At 36.2% G+C, this 25587-nt stretch overlaps 1 protein-coding gene across 2 annotated transcripts; it reads left to right on the top strand.

Moving 5' to 3' along the window:
* The first annotated feature begins 1099 nt into the window (after positions 1 to 1099).
* On the top strand, positions 1100 to 25557 carry si:ch211-267e7.3 (ADAMTS-like protein 2). Of its 2 annotated transcripts, none has more exons than XM_051094500.1 (18): positions 1100 to 1235; positions 4964 to 5106; positions 7799 to 7874; positions 8100 to 8202; positions 8510 to 8655; positions 10531 to 10654; positions 11384 to 11464; positions 11567 to 11742; positions 11877 to 12309; positions 14651 to 14993; positions 16783 to 16886; positions 16966 to 17092; positions 17234 to 17447; positions 20339 to 20494; positions 20597 to 20767; positions 20914 to 21090; positions 23301 to 23445; positions 25100 to 25557. In XM_051094500.1, exons 1-18 carry the CDS (start codon positions 1137 to 1139, stop codon positions 25219 to 25221), a joined length of 2940 nt encoding a protein of 979 aa, XP_050950457.1. In that variant the 5' UTR covers positions 1100 to 1136; the 3' UTR covers positions 25222 to 25557. The 2 variants fall into 2 exon arrangements, with proteins under 2 accessions (XP_050950457.1, XP_050950453.1); XM_051094496.1 differs by having other exon boundaries at positions 16780 to 16886.
* The last annotated feature ends 30 nt before the right edge of the window (positions 25558 to 25587 follow it).

Here is a 25587-nt window from a genome sequence, read left to right as displayed (position 1 = left end):
ATAACGTTTTTTTTTTTTTTTTTTAATAAACATGCAGGGTTTTTTTTTTTTTTTTTTGCTTCACAAGATGTTTATTGGTGGCCTGTAGATTATTGTGATGTTTTTATCAGCTGTTTTGACTCTCATTCTGACGGCACCCATTCACTGCAGGGGATCCATTGGCGAGCCAGTGATGTAATGCTAAATTTCTGCAACTTGGTTTTTATTAAAAAACAAACACATCTACATTTTGGATGAGGCTTGAGGGTATTTTTGACTGACCACAACTTATGCTGTTGATTGGATTACTTTGATGTTTTAATTAACAAATATAATACTCATTTATATTGGAAGTAATAGCAACAGATTAGGGTTTTTTTTTTTCAAGTGGAATGCGCAGTCAGGGAAATCGGTGGTACAACACAGGCTCTTTGGTGGGGTGTCTGAACATGCTTTTGTCGTCAGAAACCTAAATTTATTGTGGCTTGAGAACAGTTTCATTATGTAAAGTGATATTCGTTTATGTGATTGGAACACATCCAAGTTGCAGTAATGAGCATTTGGTTTTCCTCTTTGTTGGTTTCAATAAGCCTTTAACCACAATTAAATTAAATACTAAAAAACACAGTAATTATCATGATGGCTATTTGAGGTTTGCATCATATATTCAAACTGGTGTTTAGACCTAAATATTTCTCATTGCAACTGACGCTCATTTATCATGTTTTCTATATATAAAAAACATGCAAATGCAAAACACTGTCTTTGCCTTTCTTGTATGTTTTATTAATTATACAGCAATAACATGAAACTGACAGGCTTTGATCAGGTGATAAGACTGTTACAAAATTCCAGGTGATTTTAAGTGCCTTTGTTTTACTGTCCTGTTATTAGTAGTGCGCTCAGACTATTTACATGACTAATGTAGGCAAACGTCTGTTTCTGGGTCCTGGTAGAGATGGATGCTGTACTTTGAAATCTACAAGGTCAATCACAGTGGTCTGACCAGCCCCCTTTTCTTTTCTTCCAGCAGGTTGTAAAGCCATTAATGCATCAAGGGTTTCGTTCACCGTTAGACCTCAAAGTGCGAGCCCCTCTCTCTCTTTAGTCTTTGGTTAAGATCAGGGGGGCGAGGTCTCCTTGTTCTCAAATGAACCATGTACTGTCTCTGGACTGCAAGATTCGGACATATTCTACTACACTACTTTGTCTTACACTTATGGATTATTAATACTGCAGCAGGTGCAAATGTTAAGGTAAATCGCGTTCATTTTTGTTCAGATCGCTGTGAAACACTCTTTGGGCTTGAAGCCGTAGGCTTGATCTACTTTGCTGGTTTGAATAAGCGCTCAGTTACAAATGCCGGTTACAATGCGGGAAACGAGAAGAGCCACAGTGGCGGGCGTAACATCAAACTTTCACACCAAAACACGGTTTTGACCACGTCCACGAGCACGGCATCGTTCTTTTACACCGCGATTTGTGCTGTTTCGGCTTCTGAGATCAAAGCCCAGCTGGAGTTTTTAGGTCTGGAATTTCCCAAATTAAAGCTGCACATTATTTCACGGGTTTAATAGCAAATTTTTAAACCGTAAGTACTTTTTGATATCCCCCGAGCATATTAGAACAAATCGTACACTAATGAATGAATTATACGTGAATTAGGCTAATATTCTTGAAAATCTCTTTTCACTTGGCTTCTGGACTCCGTGCCGGTGACAACTTTTCTTTCAGTTGCATGTTTGAGTCAAGAGTGAGTTGAATCGAGGTGAATCTAGTCATGAGAACTCCGACTCATTTCCGCGAATCGGTTCTTTCGAACAGTTAGTTTCAAAGAACCTTGTTCCAAAAAATAATTCAGTCACACGTAATTGCGTCATCATACATTCCCGTGTTTACGTCCTGTTTTCTGAGGGTTTTATTTTTTTCCCAGCTAACGGGAACGTTCTCACATTTCAGTAACGTTTTTTAAAAGTTATATAAATGTTAGGACAAAACGTTCTTGTTTATGGAACGTCCTTATAACGTAATCTGTACATTCTCATAATGTTAAAACGTTCTGACATCTGCATTCTCAAAAAGTTCTTATGATGTTATTTGTACTTGATGAACATTCTAACAAACGTTTTTTAACATTTAAATAATGTTCTACTCACGGCAAGAAAACTGGACAGTTCTTAGAATATTCGTACAAATAAGCATTGAAATGCTTTTATATTTTGAGTTAAAAATATAGTTAGTAGAATGTTGAAAAAAAATGCTTTCTTTGTAACTTTTACATAGCGTTAGAATCACAATCTTAATTTTGTTACAACTATGATTAATCACAACATCATTTAAGTTATTTAGATCGTAAAAAGAATTAGAATTTATACTAAATGTTTGTTTTTACGTTGTTCATCTGAAAGTTTTTGTGTATGCGTTTATGCGTTTAGCCGTTTTAAAGTTGACTCGATAACCGTTGGTTCAGTTCGATTCCTGAAGGAATCGTTCACACAGGTTTTTGTAACCGAGCCTACTGATTCACTGAAAAGATTCGAATCAACGAATCGAAAGAATGGTTTACAACGTAAAGCTTTACTCATATCCTGCTATAGTAGCCCATAAATAGAGCATTGTCATTCCTTCATTTGTTTGGTCTAACATTTATGGGCGTTCTTCCTTACATGTTGTTTGAAAGCAATATTACTGTTGTGCTATAAAAGATGTTTTGATGCTCAGTTCAGCACATTTATGACCGGTTCGACCTGACTGGCGCCGTGTTCAAGCATCAGCAGACTAAACTCAAGTGAAGTGACATTTCGAAACTCATCGGCCCCATGTGGTCTCCCTAGGGGATCTCCGTTTTAGGATGCATTAGAAAGTGGGGAAAAGTCTATTGTCTATTTAGAATCTAAACATCCAGAGGGCATTCAGATAAAAAACATATGGGCATGCAGACTCTTGTTTGGACAAGATCCCCTTAACATCCCCTGCGTTTGGGGCGGGGGACACTGGGTCGGCTCTTGCCAAGCTATTTGGGTTTGTAAAGAGGGGCTGCTAAACTCCCTTCCAACTAAACATACCATTATGCATTTCTACAAGCCTGCAGGACAAGTCAATGCTCTTGCTTTAAGGGTCACATTTTACGGTAAGCACATATTCCACTGTAATTGTGCTTCTGAAGAGACTCAGTCATAAAAAAAGACAATAAGTGGACATCTATGTCAAAATGTCATTTTCAAACAAGTGGATTTCATGCTTAAATATACCATAACTTTCCAAATGTCAGTTGTGGACTAAACAGCACACTATTCAGGGTGGGTCAACGGGTGCATACAGCTCTAGGAAGAAAATGGTCTTTGTGTAATTCCGCCTCCTTATACCAAAATCCAAACGTTGACCATTAAAGCTGGTTTGAGATCAACCATGCTGGGCAGCTCTTCTCTTTGAGAGCTTCACAAGACTTTCCATGGAGCCATGCCTGTGTTGTGTTAAAGTTCACTGATGCACGGCTTGAAGAGGAGCGATTAACCTGCTGTCTAGACAACAGGAGTCTGCTTAATTTGCCTACAGTCGCTGGCCCTTTCATCTGGGCCGTTAGGGGGGCTGCATCCACCTTCGACTCCATCTCTTCACTAAAACTGTCTCTAAACTTTAATGTCTAGGCTTGTCTGGGCTTCTTCGATGAAAATTCATAGACAGCCAGTCTGTTTTGAACTTTTGCCAAACTTCTTTTTTTACTGTCCTATTTTTCGTTTTTAATCTGTTTTCTATTTTCTATTCTCGTCACACTCTATTCTTCCCTTTTATTTTTTCTACTTGTATATCAGAGAATCAGTCCTACAGAATATTCACATTCTATATTACACTGCACATGTATTGCTAATGGTGTTGTGAGTTGTGAATACTTCACAGCAAGTGTTTGAGTCCAACATATAAACAATATCATATTATTATTTATTTAAAGGGGACATCGGATGCGAAATTTACTTCTACATGGTGTTTGCACCACCCTACAGTGGATAAAAATCCATTCACTCCTTATTTTTCAATCCCCAAAAAACCTAAATAGTCTCAATTATCAAGCCGTTTTGATTTTTGGAGCAGTATGATGTCATACTGCTCAGGCCCCGCCCACAGCCGCTGATGCACTGTCTTATATTAGCATATTTCTACCCTCAGCCAGTCGTACGTCATCCGCCATTTTCTCAGGACTCAACCAGCTGTAGCGACAACAGTGTCTCGTAAGTAATGAAGGTGTTTATTTGAATGTAAAAGTGAACATAAGCGTCTTCAGTTTCTCCTGACATCAGAGCCATTAAGGCTAAGTGGATTAGTTTTGTTTTTGATGGTAACACAGGGTTGCCAGGTTTTCACAACAAAACCCACCCAATTGCTACTCAAAACTAGCCCAATCACTTTTTTGTGTCGGGGTTCCCCTTGTAAATTTGCATTCCAGGGGGTAAATATGACGTTACTGGGGACGCTTCAACTTGCAGACATCAAAAACTACCCGCGACAGCGGTGTAAAAGTAGCCCAATTCCGCAGGGAAAACTACAGACTTGGCAACACTATGGTAGCATCCCACCAAATACACAAAAAACGGACGAGGGGGTGGGGTGAGCCGTAGCTCATTGTCATTTAAAGAGACATGCACTAAAACGGGTCGCTGTGAACAGAGCTGTTTTTGTCAAGGTAAAAGGAATGTTGTTTTACACGACTATTGAGGAATCTTAATCAAAGTTTGTTGCAGATATTTCAGACCCTAAAGAATCGTAGTTTTAAAAACTTAACTGTAAATGCTTGAGCCTAACATAGGAAACAAGATCTGTACTACAACAACATTTGACTAATATTAGTGCCATGAGAGTCGTGACCGCTTTTACCCGCAAGTTACACAGAGAAGTGCTTGTGTCTGACAATAATTGCCATTGTTTACAGATTTTCCATGTTATCATGCAAGTGTGCAGCAGTGAAGCACTGTGTCTCTGTCTTTGCCAGGACAGCAGTGAGGGGAGGGAGGATTTCCAGAAGCAGCCAGACGAGGTAGCGCAGTGGTGGGGTGAATGGAGCAGCTGGTCCACCTGTTCCCGTACCTGTGGAGGAGGAGTGCGCTCTCAAGAGCGTCACTGTCTGCAGCAGAGGTATGCCACTCTCAAATATTACACAAGCTCATTTAGATCTAGCTCACCCGAGGACAAATGACCCTCTGATTTTGTACTAATCAGAAGTGACAGGTGTGATGCATTGTGCGAGGTTCTCCACTATGGGTTACGAGCTGTCAATGTGACCCTGGTCTGAACCCACTTTTCACACCGGGTAATGTCACTCACGATCAGCTTGAAGGTCACAGAATTCATTTCATGTGAGATTTTTTGGCCCTGAATGCTCAGTTTCTTTTTCACATTATTAGTTAGCAAGTTTGATATATAACTGGTTTAGATTTTATTTATTTTATAATTTTAAGGAAAGAAAGAAAACATGAAAATTGCATTTCTTCCGTTAATTAAAGATAAACCTTTCCCTTCCTCAGCTTATACCAGAGCTCAGACTAACCCAAGTGAACCCTCACATGAGAAAGGGGGGAAGCGGGAGAGAATTCCCGCTTGACTAATATCCTCCAGAGCACCCAGAGGAATGTCATGTGGAATGAACATAAGTCCACTGGCCCACATGACACAGGGAATTCTGCTCAGAATGACAAACATATTTATAAAATGGCTTTTAAAGCAAATGGTCAAACATTTCAGGGAGATTCCACTAGAGATAAGGGCCCTAGCTGAGCCAGTCCAGCTGGCTCCCATTAGCACTTCCCAGTATGGTGGAGGCAACGAAAGGTGTGTGCGTGGGGGAGGGGACAGAGAGAGCTAGAAAGATGAGGAGAATCATGTATGGAAACGTTTAGAGGGATCCCAGTGGCATATGCTGTGGATATGGATGCTGGTTACCGGTATGGGATGCTGAAGTACTCCTGTTACCGGTTAACTAGTACCTAAAACTAAAAGTATATATAAATGTGAAGTGGAAATGATCTGAAATAAAATGACAAAAATGAAACTAAAACAAACAAAAATTATAACTATTTCTTTGGCGACTAACTGAAATACAGAACTGAAAACTGAAACTAAAGACACTAAACTAATGAATCAAAACTAAACTAAACAACTAAAAGTAAATTAAACCCAAATAGTAAATTTTAGAAAAGTATAGAAAAAAAAATATAGCTGCAAGCAGCGATTACCAGAGTTCAGTCGCTTTCAGGTGTTTAAGCACATATGAAAAAAGACATTACATATTATTTATCAAGCCTGTAACAACCTAAATCAATGATTAAAAAGCATCCAAGTCAAAGGCAAATCCAGGTCATTTACCAAAGAAATGCAATGTTTTTTAGTTTATGACTGATATAGTGCCAGCTGTGGTCCGATTGCCATAAAACTTTGCATTCTTGTTTAGAATCACCTGTCACATGTGGTCAAGTTTTGAGTTTTCATTTAGGCTTCATAGACTTTTGGGAATATTTAGACAGGCCCTTTTTCTAAACAACCACGTTATACCTTCCCAAAGGGTAAATTTTAACTTGATAATTGTTGACCTAGAGAATGCACTGCAGTGTTTTTTACAAATGGAGTGAAAAACCTAGGACTAGTTCGCAAAAATAGTTTTTTTTTTTTTTTACATTTTCGCAATCATTTAACAAATGGTTTGGTTGACAGCTGTGGTTCTAGAGGCAAAGTCATTCGGAATGAGGAGGTCTATTGTATGATATGAATATTGTGCATATATGTGAAAAACTGCACAAAATACAGTCATTTACACCCTACAGTGGCTGATTTCTTTCAAGGTTCTCACAGATCTTTAGGACCTGTGGTGGCCATGTTTTTTGAGATATGCAAATGTCCTTATAGACACTTGTGGCACTTTGGGCCAAGAGCATCCATAGCGTTTTTCATGCTGATAGGACAAATGGTTATGTAGTTATGGCCCCTTTTCTGTTTTTTTTCCCCTTATAGCGCTGCCAAGTGGCCAAGCTCCACAACTTTTTTCACTCTTACTTATGTGTTTTGTGTTTGGCGAAGATGTCTCATTTCATTCAAAAGTTATACCAGTTTTAGTAAAGGCGGTCCTGCTCCTTTCCAACGTTTTGGCAACCCTTTGTGACGATTTTTTTTTGATAATTATTTATTGTTCGCAAAAGTAGATTTTTCCAAAAATGCAAAATACCTGAAAATTTCGCCAGGGTGATGGACAAGTCTGAGGTGTGTGTTTTGTCTGGCGTGACCCAAGGATTCCAATGACAAAAAACACTTGAGCTGGCGACCGGTTGAGGAATTTAAGAGCGATTTCGTACTTTTGATCGCTGTAGCGCCCCCATTAGCTGATTGGGGTCAGCCTTGGTGACCTTGTAGACAATGGGAGTACTACCATCCCCAAAGTCTCTATGACTTACAGTTTGGTCTGCCTGATGAGTTTTATGTGGAGATTGCTGATCCTTGGCCACTCTAACAATTACAATAGGGTTTCAACGCTAGGACTAGGCTTAAGCCTTGTCTGTGAAACCGGGGGTAAGTGTTTTATCTTATTTCATTTATTTATACAATTTTTAAAACAAATTGGAAAGTCAATATCAATTATGTGTTGGTTGTCTATTTACATTTATATTTAATCATGTAGCAGATGCTTTTATCCAAAGTGACTTACAAATGAGTCTACTATAACAGCTTATAGATAGGTGCATTCCTATTTTGTCATATCTGCCAATCCTTTATGAATATTTTACATTTTTAATGTCTCATCAAAATGTGAAAGACTTATTTACAAATGACATGTTTTCAGACTGATGTCGACCCAAAACATCAACAGTTCCTTCTGCACAGGACCATCCAAACAGTATCAGCTGTGCACAAATCAGGTATGGCCAAAAGTTTATGAGATCTTCATAAAGATGTTTGTGTATAATTAAAGGATAACCCATAATAATGTGACTGTGTTACTGGGTGGAATACTCCATCCAAGCCATCTGGCATAACTGTGCATTTTTACACATGTTGGCTTGAAGCTCTAATATCTGCAGGCAGTTTGACCTGCTGCCTGGCTCACGAGCTGTTTCTTTATTGTTGTCTGGATGTTTGCCTAGCCGTGCCCAAACAGCAGAATCAGCTTCAAACAGCACCAGTGCTCTCAGTTCAATGCCAAAGCCTTCGGCAGGAAGCACTATGAGTGGGTTCCACTTTATCCGGGTAAGAAAAACGTCCCTCAGTGTTTTCTTTTTCCACCTCTCTCTCTCTGTTTTTTCAAATCGCTTTAGTTAATTTGCTCTCCTTCCTAGTCTTTCAGCCTTTCAGTGTTCTAGACTCTGAATTTCTTGTCTTGGCCCCTGGCCAGCTCTATTATAGCTCACAGATGCCCCTTTAGGATTATTTCCTCAGCCCATAGTCCCCTATGTACAAAAGAGGCCTCTCAATGCCATAAAGACCTATTATCTCCAAAGGAATTCTCTAAAGCCTAGATCGTAATGATGTTTTGCTGATGTCACCTCCTGTTCAGATGATTACATCAACATCTCCAATAAGCCATGTGACCTCCAGTGCACCACAACCACAGGGGAAAGGCAGCTGTTGGTGCCTGCCCATGACGGGACGTTTTGCAGGGACGGGATCTACCAGGGTGTTTGCATCGAGGGCCAGTGTCAGGTGTGTCAGAATAATATTTGGTGCAAAGATTATTAGAAGCTTCAAGCAGCCAAGGCCCTGTAAGGTGAGAAGGTTACAGTAATGCTATATTTAGGATGCTTGACATTATAGCCAATGCAGTTTTTCAGTTGACAATCGCTTATTGGTAATAGCAATAGGTCTCGTAAGAAGAAATCAAGAATCGTCGTCAGTTTATTCTAAGGCCTTGTGTACATTAGTGCATTTTTGTTTTAAAACGGCGTTTTAAAATGAAAACGATCCTTGTCTACACTGGCGTTTTCAGTGCGTTTCAGAAACGATCTCTGTTTACACTACACAACTGAAAACGCATGTCACATGACCATTCATGCAGGTACAACCATAGATATGTAAAGGTAGATGCCCTATTATTTAGATGGCGGATGTGTCTACGTGCTTGAAGCGGTTGAATGGGGAATCTACCTATACATATCTATGGGCACAACAATGAGCATGTTGTTATTGTTTACACGGTCGTCAAGGATAAGCCGAGCGAATATGGGTGCCACACCATCGTTTTCAAAAGCCTCCATGTTGGTCCGCTTACACTGAAAAACAACCTCTGAGTTTTCAAACTAAAACGGGGTCTGTAGTGTTTTTAAAAATCTCTGTTTTCAGGGTATAAAACATCGGAGTAATGTAAACGATAGGCGTAACTGTAGCAAAAGTTATGCGTTTTAAAACGAAAACGCACTAGTGTAAATGTAGCCTAAATTTATAATAAAAACAGACACAGAGTGATGCAATTTGTTGAGCTGAAATGTATATTATTTATATTATTATATGCATTATTAGTAATTAACTGTGCACTATTGTTTTCATGTTAAGGCTATGATAAACTGGTAAATAGACACTATTAAAATATCCTCTGATATTAAAAGGGGGGAAAAATGAATTAAAATTAACTTCAATAACAATCATTTCAAATGCTACACATGAATTTAGGGATCACAACATTATAATACATGTATAAAAAGTATGAAAAATGGATATTCATTTTGAGGTTTGCTAAAGATTACATTTAACAGTGTTTTAACTGTTTTTAAATATTAAGTTTAAATGGGTGTTGACAGGAAAGGTTATCTAAGTGTAATAATAAAAGAAATGAGAATGAATTATTAAAGGAATAGTTCACCCCAAAATGAAAATTCTGTCATTAATTACTCACCCTCATGTTGTTCCAAACCTGTAAGACCTTTGTTCATCCTTGGAACACAAATTAAGATATTTTGGATGAAATCTGAGAGCTTTCTGACCCTTCATATACAGCAAGGCTCCTGCTACTTCAAGGCCCAGAAAGGTACCAATAACTTTGACAAAATAGTCCATTTGTCATCAGTGGTTTACTGTAATTTTAAGTAGCTACAAGAATATATTTTGTTGTGGTACTCTTGATAATGGTGGTAGACGGTAACTCATTATTATTATTATTTTTATTTTTTTGTGCACAAAAAGTATTCTCGTAGCTACATAAAATTATGGTTAAACCACTGATGTTACATGGACTATTTTGTCAATGTTCTTGCTACCTTTCTGGGCCTTGAACGTGGTAGGACCCTTGCTATCTATGGAGGGTCACAAAGCTCTCAGATTTCATCAAAAATATCTTCATTTATGTTCTGAAGATGAACGAAGGTCTTACAAGTTTGGAATGAGATGAGGGTGAGTAATTAATGACAGAATTTTCATTTTTAGGTGAATTTTCATTTCATCCTTTTAAATATCTTCTAAATATGGGGTACTGTACAGGTAAGTGTAGTCTGGTGGGGCAGAGATTGGGTTTAAGTTCTTCTGTGACAGAAAAGATAATTTATGTGATTATCCACAGTGCTAACCTTTCTGTTCTCTCGGTTGCAGGTGGTAGGGTGTGATGGGAAATTGTATTCCAGCAAAACCATAGACAAATGTGGAGTCTGTGGTGGAAACGGAGGTTCTTGTTATCGTGTCTCAGGATCTTACCGGAAAGGGATCACACAGTTAGGTATACCTTATGTTAGCATTAAGGGTTGAATAGACCTTCTCTGGCCAAATTTGTTTCCATTTATTGTTTACATTTTCTAAATTACAGGGATAGTTCAACCAAAAATGAAAATTCTGTCATTATTTGCTGACATTCCAAATCTGCATAACTTTCTCTGTTCTGTAGAACATAAAAGAATATATTTTGAAGAATGTTTAATTTTGGTTGCCACTAATATCCATTATATTTTTAACATACAATAGAAGTCATTGGGAACCAAAACTGTTCGGTTTCCAACACTCTTCAAAATATGTTCTTTTTTGTTTCTCAGAATAAATAAAGTTTATATTTGGAACAATGTCAGAACAATTAAAACCCGTAAGACCTTTGTTCATCTTCAGAACACTAATCAATATATTTGTGAGGAAATCTGAGAGCTTCTCATGGCTTCATAATATTACAGTTGAACCACTGATGTTACATGGACTATTTTAATGATGCCTTTACTACCTTTCTGGACCTTGACCGTGGTAGTCATGTTGTTGCCTATGGAGGGTCAAAAAACTCTCAGATTTCATCAAAATATCTTAATTTGTGTTTTAATACTCTTAGGGGTTTGAACCGACATGAGGGTGAACATTTAGGAAGAATTTTATTTTTGGGTGAACTGTCCCTTTAACCCCTTGTTTCATTTGACACACTAAACGCTAACAGATAATTTAAAATGTATTCATTTGTCTGTTTCTTTAGGTTATGTTTTCATAACCAATATACCGGTTGGTGCTACTGATATCCAAATCATAGAGCGTCGGAAAACTGAAAATATCTTGGGTAAGAGTTTTTTGCGAAGTTGATCTGTCAAAATTCAAGTGGGCAAAGATAAGAGAGAGAGAGGGAAAAAAGTGATCAAATGTATCTTTCATCATCTTCTAGCTCTGTCTGATGAAGCTGGTCATTTCTTCTTCAATGGGAACAGTGTGATTGACAATCCACAGAACTTCCATGTTGCTGGGACGGTGTTTAAGTATAGGAGACCGGCTAACCTCTTCTCTGATGGCTTTGAGTACATCATGGCTCAGGGTCCCACCCATCAGGCCCTGAATGTCATGGTAGGTATATAGGTATGTAAAATCATCACAACCATATTTTTATTTTTATCTCCTGTGTAGGTATCTCAGCCAGCATGTAGTATGTAGCATAATTTTTGTGTTTTTTTCTAAGCCCCTGTTTTCTTCTTGTTCAGTATTACAACCTCAATGGAAAGATGCCTCACATCACATATGAGTATACAGTTCCTCGAGTTCCGGAGCTGAGGGCGGCACCTCTCATGGCCTCCACACCTGAACAACCTCAGATAAGCAACCTGATGTCAAAGACATCTAAAGGCCCTTCACCGCCAGAGCAAAAGGTTAACACGTCCTCTACAGAGCTATCCTCCACTCATAATGAAATCGAGGCTCGTAAGGAATTTGGAAAGAAAGACAATCAGAGCGCTTCATTGGGATCTCAAGATAATGTGGAGGTGCATGTGGGCCATGAGGAGCTGTTGTGGGAACTTCAAGCTTCTGTAAACTTCAGTGAGCTGCCTGGTCTGGTATTGTTTAGACCTGCCAGTGAGGTTCTACAGAATGAGCTAGATGATGAAATGCACCATCTTGAGGCACAAGGCAGTTTTGGTAAGTAAGCTTTAGGGGAAAACATTCTGGGTTCATTCATTGGCATTTCATGTTGCTTTCACACTAGAGCAGGGGTCTCCAAAATCTGGTGTCCTGCAGAGTTTTGCTTCAACTTGTCTCAACACAACTGCCTGGAAGTTTCTAGCATGCCTAGTAAGATCTTGATTAGCTGGTTCAGGTGTGTTTATTTAGGGTTGGAGCTAAACTCTGCAGGACACAGGCCCTCCAGAACCGAGTTTGGAGACCCCTGCACTAGAGGATTTGGTGCGGACAAGGGTTTGACTGACTATTAAAGTTTAGCTTCATTTGATTTGTGTAAAAGCTGTTTTGCTTGAAGACTGCTCTTGAGTCTTTTTGGAAAAGGGGAGTTCTTTTTGTGAACTACAATAACACAATTCACAATTGATGTAAATGTGGGGATATTTCGACAATATGAAACAAGATTTCAAAATGTGAAAGCAATTTCAGTGTCAGAGTTTAAATTTAAAGAGGTAAGGCATACGTGATTATATTTTATAGTCTATGAACTATTATAGTTCTTTAAAGTAATCACATTACCAGTGCTGGGCAGTAACTAGTTAGGGTTAGGGTTAACCACTAGTTTCCTGTTAACTAGTAGTGTAACCAATTACTTTTTGCCGGGAGTTATAAGTAAAGTAAAATATTACTTTTGAAAGGAGTAACTAGTAATGAGTAATATATTAAAGTTTTTGAGTAACAAGCCCAAAACTACATACTACAATAATTTAGTACGCTGTACAAACATTAAATTACAACTAATTCTTTTTAATGATTAATAACAGTGTTAATAATGTTAACACAATAATACAGTTTATATGTAGCTTCAGATATAAAATCACTTATTATTAGCTATACTGAAGAGTTTATTAAAAATATGCCAAGTTTCACTGTAAATGCTTAATATATTTAAGCATGATTTTATTTTTTAATACACTTACACTATCATTCAGAAGTTAGGGGTCAGACTCAGGAAGATATTTTTATGTTTTTAAAAAAAGCCTCTTATGCTCACTCATTAATTTGATTAAACTACAATAAAAACAATAAAACAATAAACATAACAGTTGAAATAAGTTTTTTTTTTTTTATATTTAAAATGTATTTTACTCCTGTAATGGCAAAGCTGAATTTTCAGCAGCTATTACTACAGTCTTTAGTGTCTCATGAACCTTCAGAAATCACAATAATATGGTGCTCTTTCTTATTATTATCAATATTGAAAACTTTTTAAAAACTTTTTTTTGGTGAATGTAAAGTTCAAAAGCATTTATTTGAAACAGAAATCTTTTACATTAAAAATGTCTTTATAAATGTCTTTACTGTCACTTCTGATCAATTTAATGTGTCCATGCTGAATATAAGTGTTAATTTCTTTAAAAAAAAATCGGTAACACTTTATAAGATGTCATTTGTTAACATTAGTTAATGTATTAACTAACATAACTGAGCAATAAACAATACATTTATTACACTATTTATTTATCTTTTTTAATGTTAGTTAGTAGTTAATAAAAATACAGTTGTTCATTGTTTACATTAGTTCACAGTGCATTAATTAATGTTAATAAACACAAACTGTTGATTTTAATAATGCATTAGTAAATGCTGAAATTAACACTGACAAAGATAATAAGATATAAGATAAATGTTGTAGAAGTATGTTGTTCATTCAGAGTCATGTTAACTAATATAGTTAACTAATGAACCTTATTGTAAAGTGTTACCAAAAAATCTTACCGACCCCAAACTTTTAAATGGTAGTGTGTATTTTGTTAAGTATAGAGTACATTCTGTAAAAGTCGTATTAAAATATTTAAACATGATATTAACTAATATACTGTATATGGGCTGTTCTACAGAACTGGTCCAAAGTCAGAGTTGGAAACATCTTGAAAAAAATGCATCTGTGCAAATTGTATAATATCCAAGGTACACATTTCTAGTAATTGTGCAGTTAATTCTCATATTGTTTTTTCAGAAAGTTTTGGAATATTTGTTCTCTCCCTCAAAATTGTCACTGACCTATTGACCTGTTAAGATTTTACTACATTGTAAATGTGTATATATATTTTTACCTTGCTATGAGAGAGAGTGACAAATAAACATATCCTGATCATAAATTCAGGGGTTAGTAAACATCTAAGATTTGAACACTTAAATGTTTTTAAATGTGTTTTTTGGTTGTGGGACAGCAGTTGGCACTAATTCTGTAGAATGGCCCATATATTGTACAGAAATTTTAAATTATAAAGGAAAGCTAATCTTGGGTAAGATGTAATGGATTGATTAAATGATTGATTAATGCTTTGCTGTTGTCCAGGCCCTGATTCCAACCTGATTGATGGTGATTCGTCTAGTTCCAGTGATTCCAATCACACCTCTACACCGGTTCTGCAGAGTCTTTTCTATGATGGAGCATCATGGCCCTCAGGCTCCAGACAACCCTGTAAAGACGGTTCTGCACTCTCAGGTTGCGCTGTACTCAAGCTCAACTCTTCACTGGACAACAGCCTGACACTGGAGATCTACTCGGGCAGCCTGGATGCGCACGGTCCAGATGGAGAGTCTGTATTTGAGCCCAGGACTAATGACTCAACAAACCACCGGTCCAACCTTCTCCAGCTCCACCAGGTGGAGCCAGTGCAGACCCCCCACAGCGAGAGGTCAGACGGAGGGCATATGAGCGGATTGAGCTTTTAGATTAATACTCTGACATATTTATTGCCACGGTCTGGCTTGAGTTGTTATGAATGGAAATGTGCACCAATCTTTCAAAATGTCACTGCATCCTTGCCACAGATGTGCTTGTTAGAGTAGAAAAAGGTAGAAAGCTTTTTCTTTTCCAGCCTTCAGTTCTCAAAGGGCAAGTTAATATGAAATTTTGAAGAATAAATGGAGCTTTTCTTAAATTATGGATATGCTGGAACTCAGAGGATTTACGTTTTCTGCTATAGTAATTGTATTGATGATAATGTAGTCCAGTGAATCAAATTCTTGTTCAGACTTAAGCAAACATACAAAGTGTGAAAGCGTCAGGGTGGCTGAATTCAAGTCCTGAGTTATAAATGCACTCGTTTTAGCCTATATACTATAAAATAACAAGCTTGAGTTTTTATAGTTATTTTTTTTGGCTTTTCTGGCTTTATTTGGACAGTTTAAATTAAGACAGGAATCATTTGGTGAAAAAAAAGAGGAGAACAGAACTGGAAAAAAACTTAAATTTGGGCTAGCCAAATCCAGTCTTACCTTATTTAATAAAATGGTATATAAAGTTATTTGTGGCAATATCTTAGGTGTATATTTTGTCTTTTTATATATTTTTTTAATTTAAAACAATGTGCAAAATTATACTGCTATAATGTAACTCATTTATTTAAGTGAAAACAAACATAAAAAAAGCATATAAGGGTATAATTTCCTTGTGAATAAATAGTAGAAACTTATTAAATACATTGTTTTAACATTATATAAGATAAATATAGTATACACTACCAGTCAAAAGTTTAAAACATTTAAAGAGGTCTCTTTTGCTCATCAAGCCTGCATTTATTTGATCCAAATTACAGCACAAACAGTACAATTTTGAAATATTTGTACTATTTAAAATAAGTGTTTTCTATTTGAATATATTTTAAAATGTAATTTATTCATGTGATTTCAAAGCTGAATTTTTGCCATTGTTACTCCAGTCACATGATCCTTCAGAAATAATTCTAATATTGTGATTTGCTGCTCAAAAAACATTTATTATTATTACATTGAAAACAGCTGAGTAGAATTTTTTCAGGTTTCTTTGATGAATAGAAAGTTCAGAAGAACAGCATTTATCTGAAATAGAAATCATTTGTAACATTATAAATGTCTTTATCATCACTTTTCATCAATTTAAAGCATCCTTGCTAAATAAATGTATTAATTTCTATAAAAAAAAAATGATACTGATTTTTTAATGGAATAGTGTATAATGGTAAAAAAAAAAGCGTTTTATTTCAGATAAATGCTGATCTTTGGATCTTTCTATTAATCAAAGAATCCTGAAAAAAGTACTCTGTTTTAAATATAGATAATAATAATAAAAAAACATTTCTTAAACAGCAAATCAGCAAATTAGAATGATTTCTGAAGATTGAAGACTGGAGTAATGATGCCGAAAATTTAGCTTTGATCAAAGAAATAAATTACATTTTTAAATATATTCAAACAGAGAGAAGTTATTTTAAATAGTAAAAATATTTCAAAATATTACTGCTTTTGCTTAATTATAAATACAGGCTTGGTGAACAGAAGAGACATCTTTGAAAAACAGCAAAAATCTTACTGTTCAAAAACTTTTGACTGGTAGTGTATACTATGCAATATTTTAACTGTATGACGTAAGTTAAAAAAAATGAGCAGCACTGCTAACCATTTTTTTCTCACTTTTTCTCTTTCTCATTTCTCCTACTCCAGCAGTAATGAGTTTGAGGTTGAATCTCTCAATCATGACGTCAGCATGTCTGACATGTACAGATGGAAGGTTTCTGCGTATGCGCCCTGCAGCTCGACATGTACAACAGGTGAAATCACAGCACACACATACAGTGAGACACATTTGCAAACACACAACCAACCTGACATTATACTCTGTGTCTATAGGCGTAAGTACATCTTATGCCTTATGTGTGAAGTATGATGGGTCAGAGGTGGATGAGAGCTATTGCGACGCATTGACCAGGCCGGAGCCCACACATGAGTTCTGCACAGGGAAAGAGTGCCTGCCCAGGTTTGATACTGAAAACTTCATGCAATTATTTGAGTTGGAATACAATTTGCTTTATTATACTGTAGGTAAATGCATACACATAGATGTTTGAAAGCTGCAGATGTTATTGACGACATCTTAAGTTGTTGTGTTCTGAGGCAGGTGGGAAACTAGTCGCTGGAGCGAGTGTTCGCGGACATGTGGAGAGGGGTTTCAGTTCCGCACAGTGCGCTGCTGGAAGATGATGGCGCCGGGATTTGACAGCTCTGTTTATGATGAGCTGTGTCAGGCTGCGGAGCTGCAGAAGCCCATCGCACGGAAAGCCTGCAAGAGCAAAAGCTGCGGCCCGCAATGGGAGATCTCAGACTGGTCTGAGGTCAGTGTATAAAGCCGTTTGTCTCCAGACTTGTACATGTGAAAATGTACATGTGAATTAAATATTAGCTGCCAAAATGGATGTTTTTCTGCACAGTTAGCTGCTTTGATTTTAGTTCAGTTTATTTGTATAATACTTTTCACAATACATAATGCTTCAAAACAGCTTTACAAAGAAAACCCTATGAAAAAGTACTTAGCATGCTTTTAAAAAGAGTGCTTATTACAGAAATAATATACTTTAAAACATGCTTAACTGAATGTAATGTTTTCAGACACTTAATTGCATGTTAATAGCAAATGAATATAAATTATATATATATATATATTTTTTTTTTAAATTAATTTGTTTTTATTTTTAGATTTTCCATTTTCATTTAAAATTTTAGTTAAAGTTTTAGTGTATTTTTTGTGTTTTTGTCATTTTCAGTTTGTTTTTTATTTATTTTTTATTATTTCTGTTTGTGTGTGTATATATATATATATATATATATATATATAAGGTTTATTTGATTTAGTTTTAGTTATTTTAGTACATTAATTTGAACTAAAATAAAATGAGAATTTCATTCCAGTTAACAGTGATCATATTTCATTTTTTTTTTTGACCCAATAATGAGTCAAACATACATATAGGAACGTACCTCTGGGAACTTTTTCGCAAGACGCAAAATGCCTACCAATAAATACTTCAGTTTCACTGCAGTTTCCAACATAAATTAAATTAACAAATTACAGCGCTTGTAATCGTTTTCGCACACAGTTATGATTACAGCTCCATATCATTTGCTTTCCGGAAAACAAGCTAAAACGGCATGCTTGCGATTGCGTTTTTACATCACATTCGCTTTTGTTCATACTGTCACGTAGGTTTATGTGTAGTGCAGATGGTATGTTATTTTAAAATGGCACGGAGCATTAGAGTTATAGCGCCACTCAACGGACATTTCAAGTCAGATTGCAGTGACACGTACAAAACCAATGTCGCATGTTCTGGGGAAAAAAACCAAACACTCTTTTAGCACCACCCAGTGGACATTTCACATCTAATATATGCCACAAAACGTACATGGCGGTACGTACAGTCATGGCCAAAAATATTGGCACCCTTGCAATTCTGTCAGAAAATGCAACACTTCTCTCAGAAAATTGTTCCAGTTGCAAATGTTTTGGTATTCACATGCTTATTGTTTTTGTTTGCACTGCAACAAAACAAAAAAACAGAGAAGAAAAGTCAAACTTGACAAAATTTCTCACAGAACTCAAAAATGGACTGGGCAAAATTATTGGCACCTTGTCAAAATTGTAAGAAATATTTGCTTTTCAAGCATGTGATGCTCCTGTAATTTGTATTTAGACACACCTGTGACAAGTAACAGGTGTGGGAAATAATCACACTTGCAACCAGTTAAAATGGAGAAAAGCTGACTCAGCCTTTGTGTTGTGTGTCACACTGAGCATGGAGAAAAGAAAGAAGTGTAAAGAGCTGTCTGTGGATATGAGAGAAAAAATGGTTGAAAAACATGGACAATTTTAAGGCTATAAGTCCATCTCCAGAGATGTTAATCTGTCCACTGTGTGCAATATCAACAAGAGTTTTACAGCCCATGGCACTGTAGCTCAACTCCCTGGATGTCGACAGAAGAGCAAAATTAAGGAAAAACTACGATTAAGGATTGTTCGAATGGTGGATAAAGAACCCAGGTTAACTTCCAAACCAATTCAAGCTGATCTGCAGACACAGGGTACAACAGTGTCAGCTCGCACTATCCATTGTCATCTGAATGAAAAGACCCAGGAGGACACCACTGCTGACACAAAGGCATAAAAAATCAAGACTGGAGTTTGCCAAAACTTGTGTGAGAGCGTAGTGTGGACAGATGAGACAAACATAGAACTTTTTGGAAAAGGACATCATGGCACTGTTTACAGAAAAAGAAATGAGGCCTTCAAAGAAAAGAACACAGTCCCTACAGTCAAACATGGTTGGGGTTCAAAGATGTTTTGGGGTTGCTTTCCTGCTTCTGCCACTGGATGCCTTGACTGTGTGAACAGTATCATGAAATCTGATGATTACCAAAGAATTTTGGGGCACAACGTAGTGGCCAGTGTCAGAAAGCTGCGTCTCCACCAGAGGTCATGAGTCTTCCAGCAGGACAATGACCCGAAACACACTGCACAAAAGCACTCAGAAATGTTTACAAACAAAGCGCTGGAGAGTTTTAAAATGGCCAGCAATGAGTAAAGATCTAAATCCCATAGAACACCTGTGGGGAGATCTCACAACAGCAGTTGTGAGGAGGCATCCTTCAAATCTGAATGACCTGGAGCAGTTTGCAAAAGAAGAGTGATCCAAAATTCCAGTAGAGAGGTGTAAGAAACTCATTCATGGTTACAGGAAGTGATTAATTTCAGTTATTTTTTCTAAAAGGGGTGCTCCCAAATATTTATTTAGGCGGCCAATAATTTTGTCCAGTGCATTTTTTGGGGTTCTGTGTGGAATTGTATCAGATTTGACTTTTCTTCTCTGTTTTTTTGTGTTGTTCCAATGCAAAAAAAAAAAATAAGCATGTGAGCAACTGCAACAATTTTCTGAGAGAAGGGTTGCATTTTTTGGACAGTTGAAGGGTTGAATATTTTCTGACGATATTTTTGGCCATGACTTTATTTCGTGTCTTGCGAAAAAGTTCCCAGAGGTATTTTGTCGTCATGAGACCAGGTTGGTAATGGTTGTGTTCCCTTTCAGTCGGTCACTCTCAACATCACATTGGTAATGTGACCAACGAATTGGGGACCTCAATTCGTCGGTCACATTACCTACGTGACATCGAGAGTGACTGACTGAAAGGGAACAAGGGTTACATAAGTAACCGAGACGTTTTTCATTCACAGTGTTCAGCTCGGTGTGGCGGTCGTGGGGTGAGGAGCCGTGAGGTGCGCTGCTCCATGGAGGCCAGACTCTGTAACGAGTCCACCAGACCGGTCAGCCAGAGAGAGTGCGAGGGGCCATCCTGTGACCGCAGGTGGACCGTCTCTGACTGGGGGCCGGTTGGTTTCAGAAAACATCCTGTAAAATATTACATAGAAATATAAAACATTAGACTGTCCAGTAAACATGACATCATGTTTCTCTGCTTTTCCCTCTCTAAGTGCTCAGGGCCGTGTGGGGAGGGCAGGATGAGACGCTACGTGGTGTGTAAGAACAGTAGTGGGAAGGTGATTTCTGATGGCCAGTGTGATCCAGAGCTCAAGCCGCTGGCCGTGCATCCATGCGGAGACAAAAACTGCCCCGCCCACTGGGTGGAGCAAGAGTGGGAACAGGTGAGCTGTGTCTATGTACTGCAGTTTATAAATGGTAACTCTTCCCATCCATCTCCTATACATGGTTATGTTTTATTTAACAATAACAGCACTGCCCCTGTGTTTAATGAGCTGTTTAATGTAGTATTTTGTTTTGTCATTTTCAGTGTAATGCCACATGTGGCCGCGGAGTGAAGACGCGTCAAGTGGTGTGTGCAGGGCTGGAGGGTGGTGTCTTCAAGGAGTTCCCAGAACGGATGTGTGACAGATCCCTCAGACCCACGGACAGTGCGGCCTGTTTTGAGAGACCCTGCTCCAAGTGGTTCACTACATCCTGGTCTCAGGTTAGGAAAGATTATTGTAGTTTACCTGGTATTCTTATTAAACTTATGATGATATAAAATGCACACACAAAAAAGTCATATGCCATTCTTAAACAAATTTAAACAAATAAATACTGTTTTGTGGCTCTTTGTGTCGTGACATATCACTGTAGCTCCTCAGTTCAAGCAGCATGTGAACCGATCATCTCTTCCGCTTTACAAGATATAGCACAAAATAAACATGACTGATCATCAAATGGTATCTTGTTTCAACCACGGAAAGTCCTCAGTACACACCATTTTTCAAGTTCAGGTCTACCGACGTTAAATTACTCTCCTGTGTGGTTTGATTGTCTGACAAAATGGCTGATTCTGCGTTATGATTGGTCAGATCGCCTGTCAATCAAAACTAAAGTGAAAAATGGGGAGATAAAGCCTCACTTATGAGATATTGTGGGATTTAATTGCAATTACAAGAAATTAAAGTTGCAGTTGTGAGAAATAAACTTGTGAAAGATGATATAAACAAAAGACAGTTACAGGAAATTATGGGATTTAAAGTTGCAATTACAAGAAATAAGTCACAAGAGACTGGGATTTAAAGTCACAATTATGAGAAATAAAGATGTATGAAACAATATAAAGTCAAAACTACAAGATAAAGCCTCCGTCATGAGATATTGTGGAATTTAATTTCAATTACAAGAAATAAAAGTTGCAATTGCAATAAAAAGATACAATAAAGTTGTGATAATATAAAGTCAAAATTGTAAGATAAGGCCACAATTTTAAGATATATGATTTAACTGAAATTAAGAAAAGTAAAATTCACAAGTACAAGAATTATGGGATTTAAAGTTGCCATTATGAGCAATAAAGTCGTGTGAGATAGTATAGAGCGAAAAAGGGGGCGATCAAGCCTCAGTTATGAGACATTGTGGGACTTAATTGCAGTTACAAGAAATTAAAGTTGCAGTTGTGAGAAATAAACTTGTGTAAGATGATATCAAGTCAAAATTGTACGATAAGGACACAAGTTGAGATATTATGGGATTCAATTACAATTATGAAAAATAAACGGCATAAGTACAAGAAATTATGGGATTCAAATTAAATAAAGTCGTGTAAGATAGAATAAAGTGAAAGATGGCGAGAGATAAAACCTGTTATGAGATATTTTGGGAATTAACTGCAATTACAAGAAATCAAAGTTTCAGTTGTGAGAAATAAAGTTGTGTAAGATGATACAAAAAAAAAAATTAATTGTAGGATAAGGCCACATTTATGAGATATTATGGGATTTAAGTGAAATTAAGAAAAATAAAATGCACAAGTACAAGAAATTATGGGATTTCAAGTTGCAATTACAAGAAATAAATTTGCGTGAGATCGTAGAAAGTGAAAAATGGGGAGATAAAACCTGTTATAAAATATTTTGGGAATTAACTGCAATTACAAGAAATTAAAGTTGGAGTTGTGAGAGATAAAGTTGTGTAAGATGATAAAAAAAATTAAATTGTATGATAAGGCCACATTTATGAGATATTATGGGATTTAATTGAAATTAAGAAAAATAAAATGCACGAGTACAAGAAATTTTGGGATTTAAAGTTGCAATTACAAGAAATAAATTTGCGTGGGATGGTGAAAGTGAAAAATGGGGAGATAAAGCCTCAGTTATGAGATATTTGTGATTTAATTGCAGTTACAAGAAATTAAAGTTGCAGTTGTGAGAAATAAAGTTGTGTAAGATGATTAAAAAAATATATAAATTGTAGGATAAGGCCACATTTATGAGACATTATGCGATTTAATTGAAATTAAAAAAAATAAAATGCACAAGTACAAGAAATTATGGGATTTAAAGTTGCAATTACAAGAAATAAATTTGTGTGAGATGGTAGAAAGTGAAAAAATGGGGAGATAAAACCTGTTATGAGATATTTATGATTTAATTGCAATTAGAAGAAATTGAAGTTGCAGTTGTGAGAAATAAAGTTGTGTAAGATGATAAAAAAAAATTTTCTTGGGATCTAATTAAAATGAGGGAAAATAAAAGTCATAAGTACAAGAACTTATGTAAATAAATACACACTTGTGTATGATATCTGATGCACATGAGTAGATCTCTTTGAAAGTCATCAGTGCAAATAGGGTGTGATTTCTCTGTTTGGGATAATGGATCATTAAAATGTTTGCCTCTCACATGTGTTTGTGTCTGTGCCCTGCAGTGCAGTAAGACATGTGGGATTGGAGTGCGCGTGCGAGAGGTGAAATGTTATCAAGGAGAAGAACTGGGCCATAGCTGTGATTCAACACTGAGACCAGAGGCCAGGCAGAGCTGTGAGGTGCAGCCCTGCACTACTGAGCCACCAGGTACTATTACAGCAAACCACAGCACTATACATACAAACAAACTGAAGTCTCCCATCTGGCTTGAGACTGTCTAAACTTGGCTATGGGTTGCAGACTTTCAACAAGACAAGGATTAAGTGAATTACAAAGAAATCCAATATATATTTATTTGGAAAGATGCTGTAAGGACGCACCCTGGCATGGCCGTTATTTGATCATGCCAGTTGTAAGTAGTTTACTCTGTACCTTTTAATGAAACACAGCAACGAGTGCGTGTTAAAACGCTTGGCTCTATTAAAAGCACATGTGAATCTATCTTGGCACAACACAGGCTAATTCCTGTGAAATTTAGACCAGATTAATGCTTTGTTGTTTTTTAAGCTTTGCAGAGCAAGTGCATCATGCATGTCGTCAATTTGGCAGCCAATTTTGTGTTGTTGGAGAGCAGTGACATTCCTTGTTCTCCGTTAGAGATTTAGCATGGAGAACGTGGTATAGAACTGCAGTCGCTGATGTTCACTGAGATCTATTTTAAGCATGTTTCTATCTATCTATCTATCTATCTATCTATCTATCTATCTATAAATAAATCTAAATATTTAAATGTATGTATTTATTATGTAGCTATTTATGTATTATATGTATGTATTGCATCTGCCATTAAACTTGAATTTCAACATTATTAAATATTTCTAAAAGTATTTACATTATTAAAATATTAAAATATATTTATTTATTTACTCTGTAGTTTTTTTCCCTTTTAAAGAGATTTTAACCTGGGGAAAAAAAAAATTAAAATATTTAAATGTATTTATTTATTTATTATACAGCTTTATGTGCTAAATATTAACATTGACTTCAGCATTATAATATTTATTATTTATTTATTTATTATTTATTTTTTTTACTTTATAATTTTTTTCCAGTTAAAAAATATAAATGTACATGTAAATATTTAAATGTATTTATTTATTACATTGCTTTATGTGCTATTAAATGGACTTTAACATTGAAAAACTTGTATTTCAACATTATTCAATTATAAATTAAAATATTAAAATATTAAATATATATTTATTTATTTACTTAATTTGTTTTCCCTGTTAAAGAGATTAGCTTTATATGCAATTAAATGGACTTCAACATAAATATATATATATATATATATATATTATATAAATATTTATTTATGTATTTACTTTATATATTGTTTCTAGTTAAAAATATTTTAACCTAGAAAAAATAAATGTAAATATTTAAATGTATGTATTTATTATACAGCTTTATATGCTGTTAAATAGACTTCAACATAAAAAAAACTTGTAATATTTATTATATAAATATTTGTTTATTTATTTACTTTACATATATTTTTTCTAGTTAAAAGAATTTTAACCTGGGAAAAATAAATATAAATATTTAAATGTATGTATTTATTTATTATACAGCTTCATGTGCTAGTAAATTGACATCATCACCAAAAAAAACTGTAGTTCAACATTATTCAGTTAATAAAATATTTAAATATATTTATTAATTAAATGTAAATACTAAATGGAATTCTACATTAAAATAAATAATATTATAAATACATGTAAATACATTTGATATAATGATGTAATTACGTTCATATATTTTATGTCTTTTAAACTGTCTCTTTCTTATTTACCCTCAGCTGAGGATGCTTGTCAAGATAAAGCGACAGCTAACTGTGCCCTTGTCCTGCGGGTGAAGTTGTGCACTCACTGGTACTACAGGAAGGCCTGCTGTCTGTCCTGCAGGAACAAGAGCCAGTAAAGGCTGTCTCGCTCCTCACTGCAGTTAATGTGAAGACCTTCCTCCACATACTGGACGCACTGAACCCAGAACCATATCCATCCCTCCAACCCCATTGCTGTCAACCTCTCCTCCAAAAAATAAAGGTGCTATATCAAAAGGGCACTGGCCCTGGTCGTGGTCCTGCAGGGACCCGTTAAAGGCAGCTCCTGTAACTGGACTGCAGAGGAGCCGTGGGTCTACTGATGATAGAGACGCACTGTCCTCTGATCAAACAACTGTAATGTGTACTGTAGAAGCTTTGATTCTGCTCTTACACACTTCGAAATAAATACACACACATCGTATTATGTATGTACAAAGTTTGTTTTTTATTTTGTTTTTGTT

The sequence above is a fragment of the Labeo rohita genome, chromosome 2 (genome assembly GCF_022985175.1).
Source record: "Labeo rohita strain BAU-BD-2019 chromosome 2, IGBB_LRoh.1.0, whole genome shotgun sequence".
Taxonomy (NCBI): Eukaryota; Metazoa; Chordata; class Actinopteri; order Cypriniformes; family Cyprinidae; genus Labeo; species Labeo rohita.
Note: the sequence above shows the minus strand (reverse complement) of the source record. Positions and strands in the feature narration are given on the sequence as shown.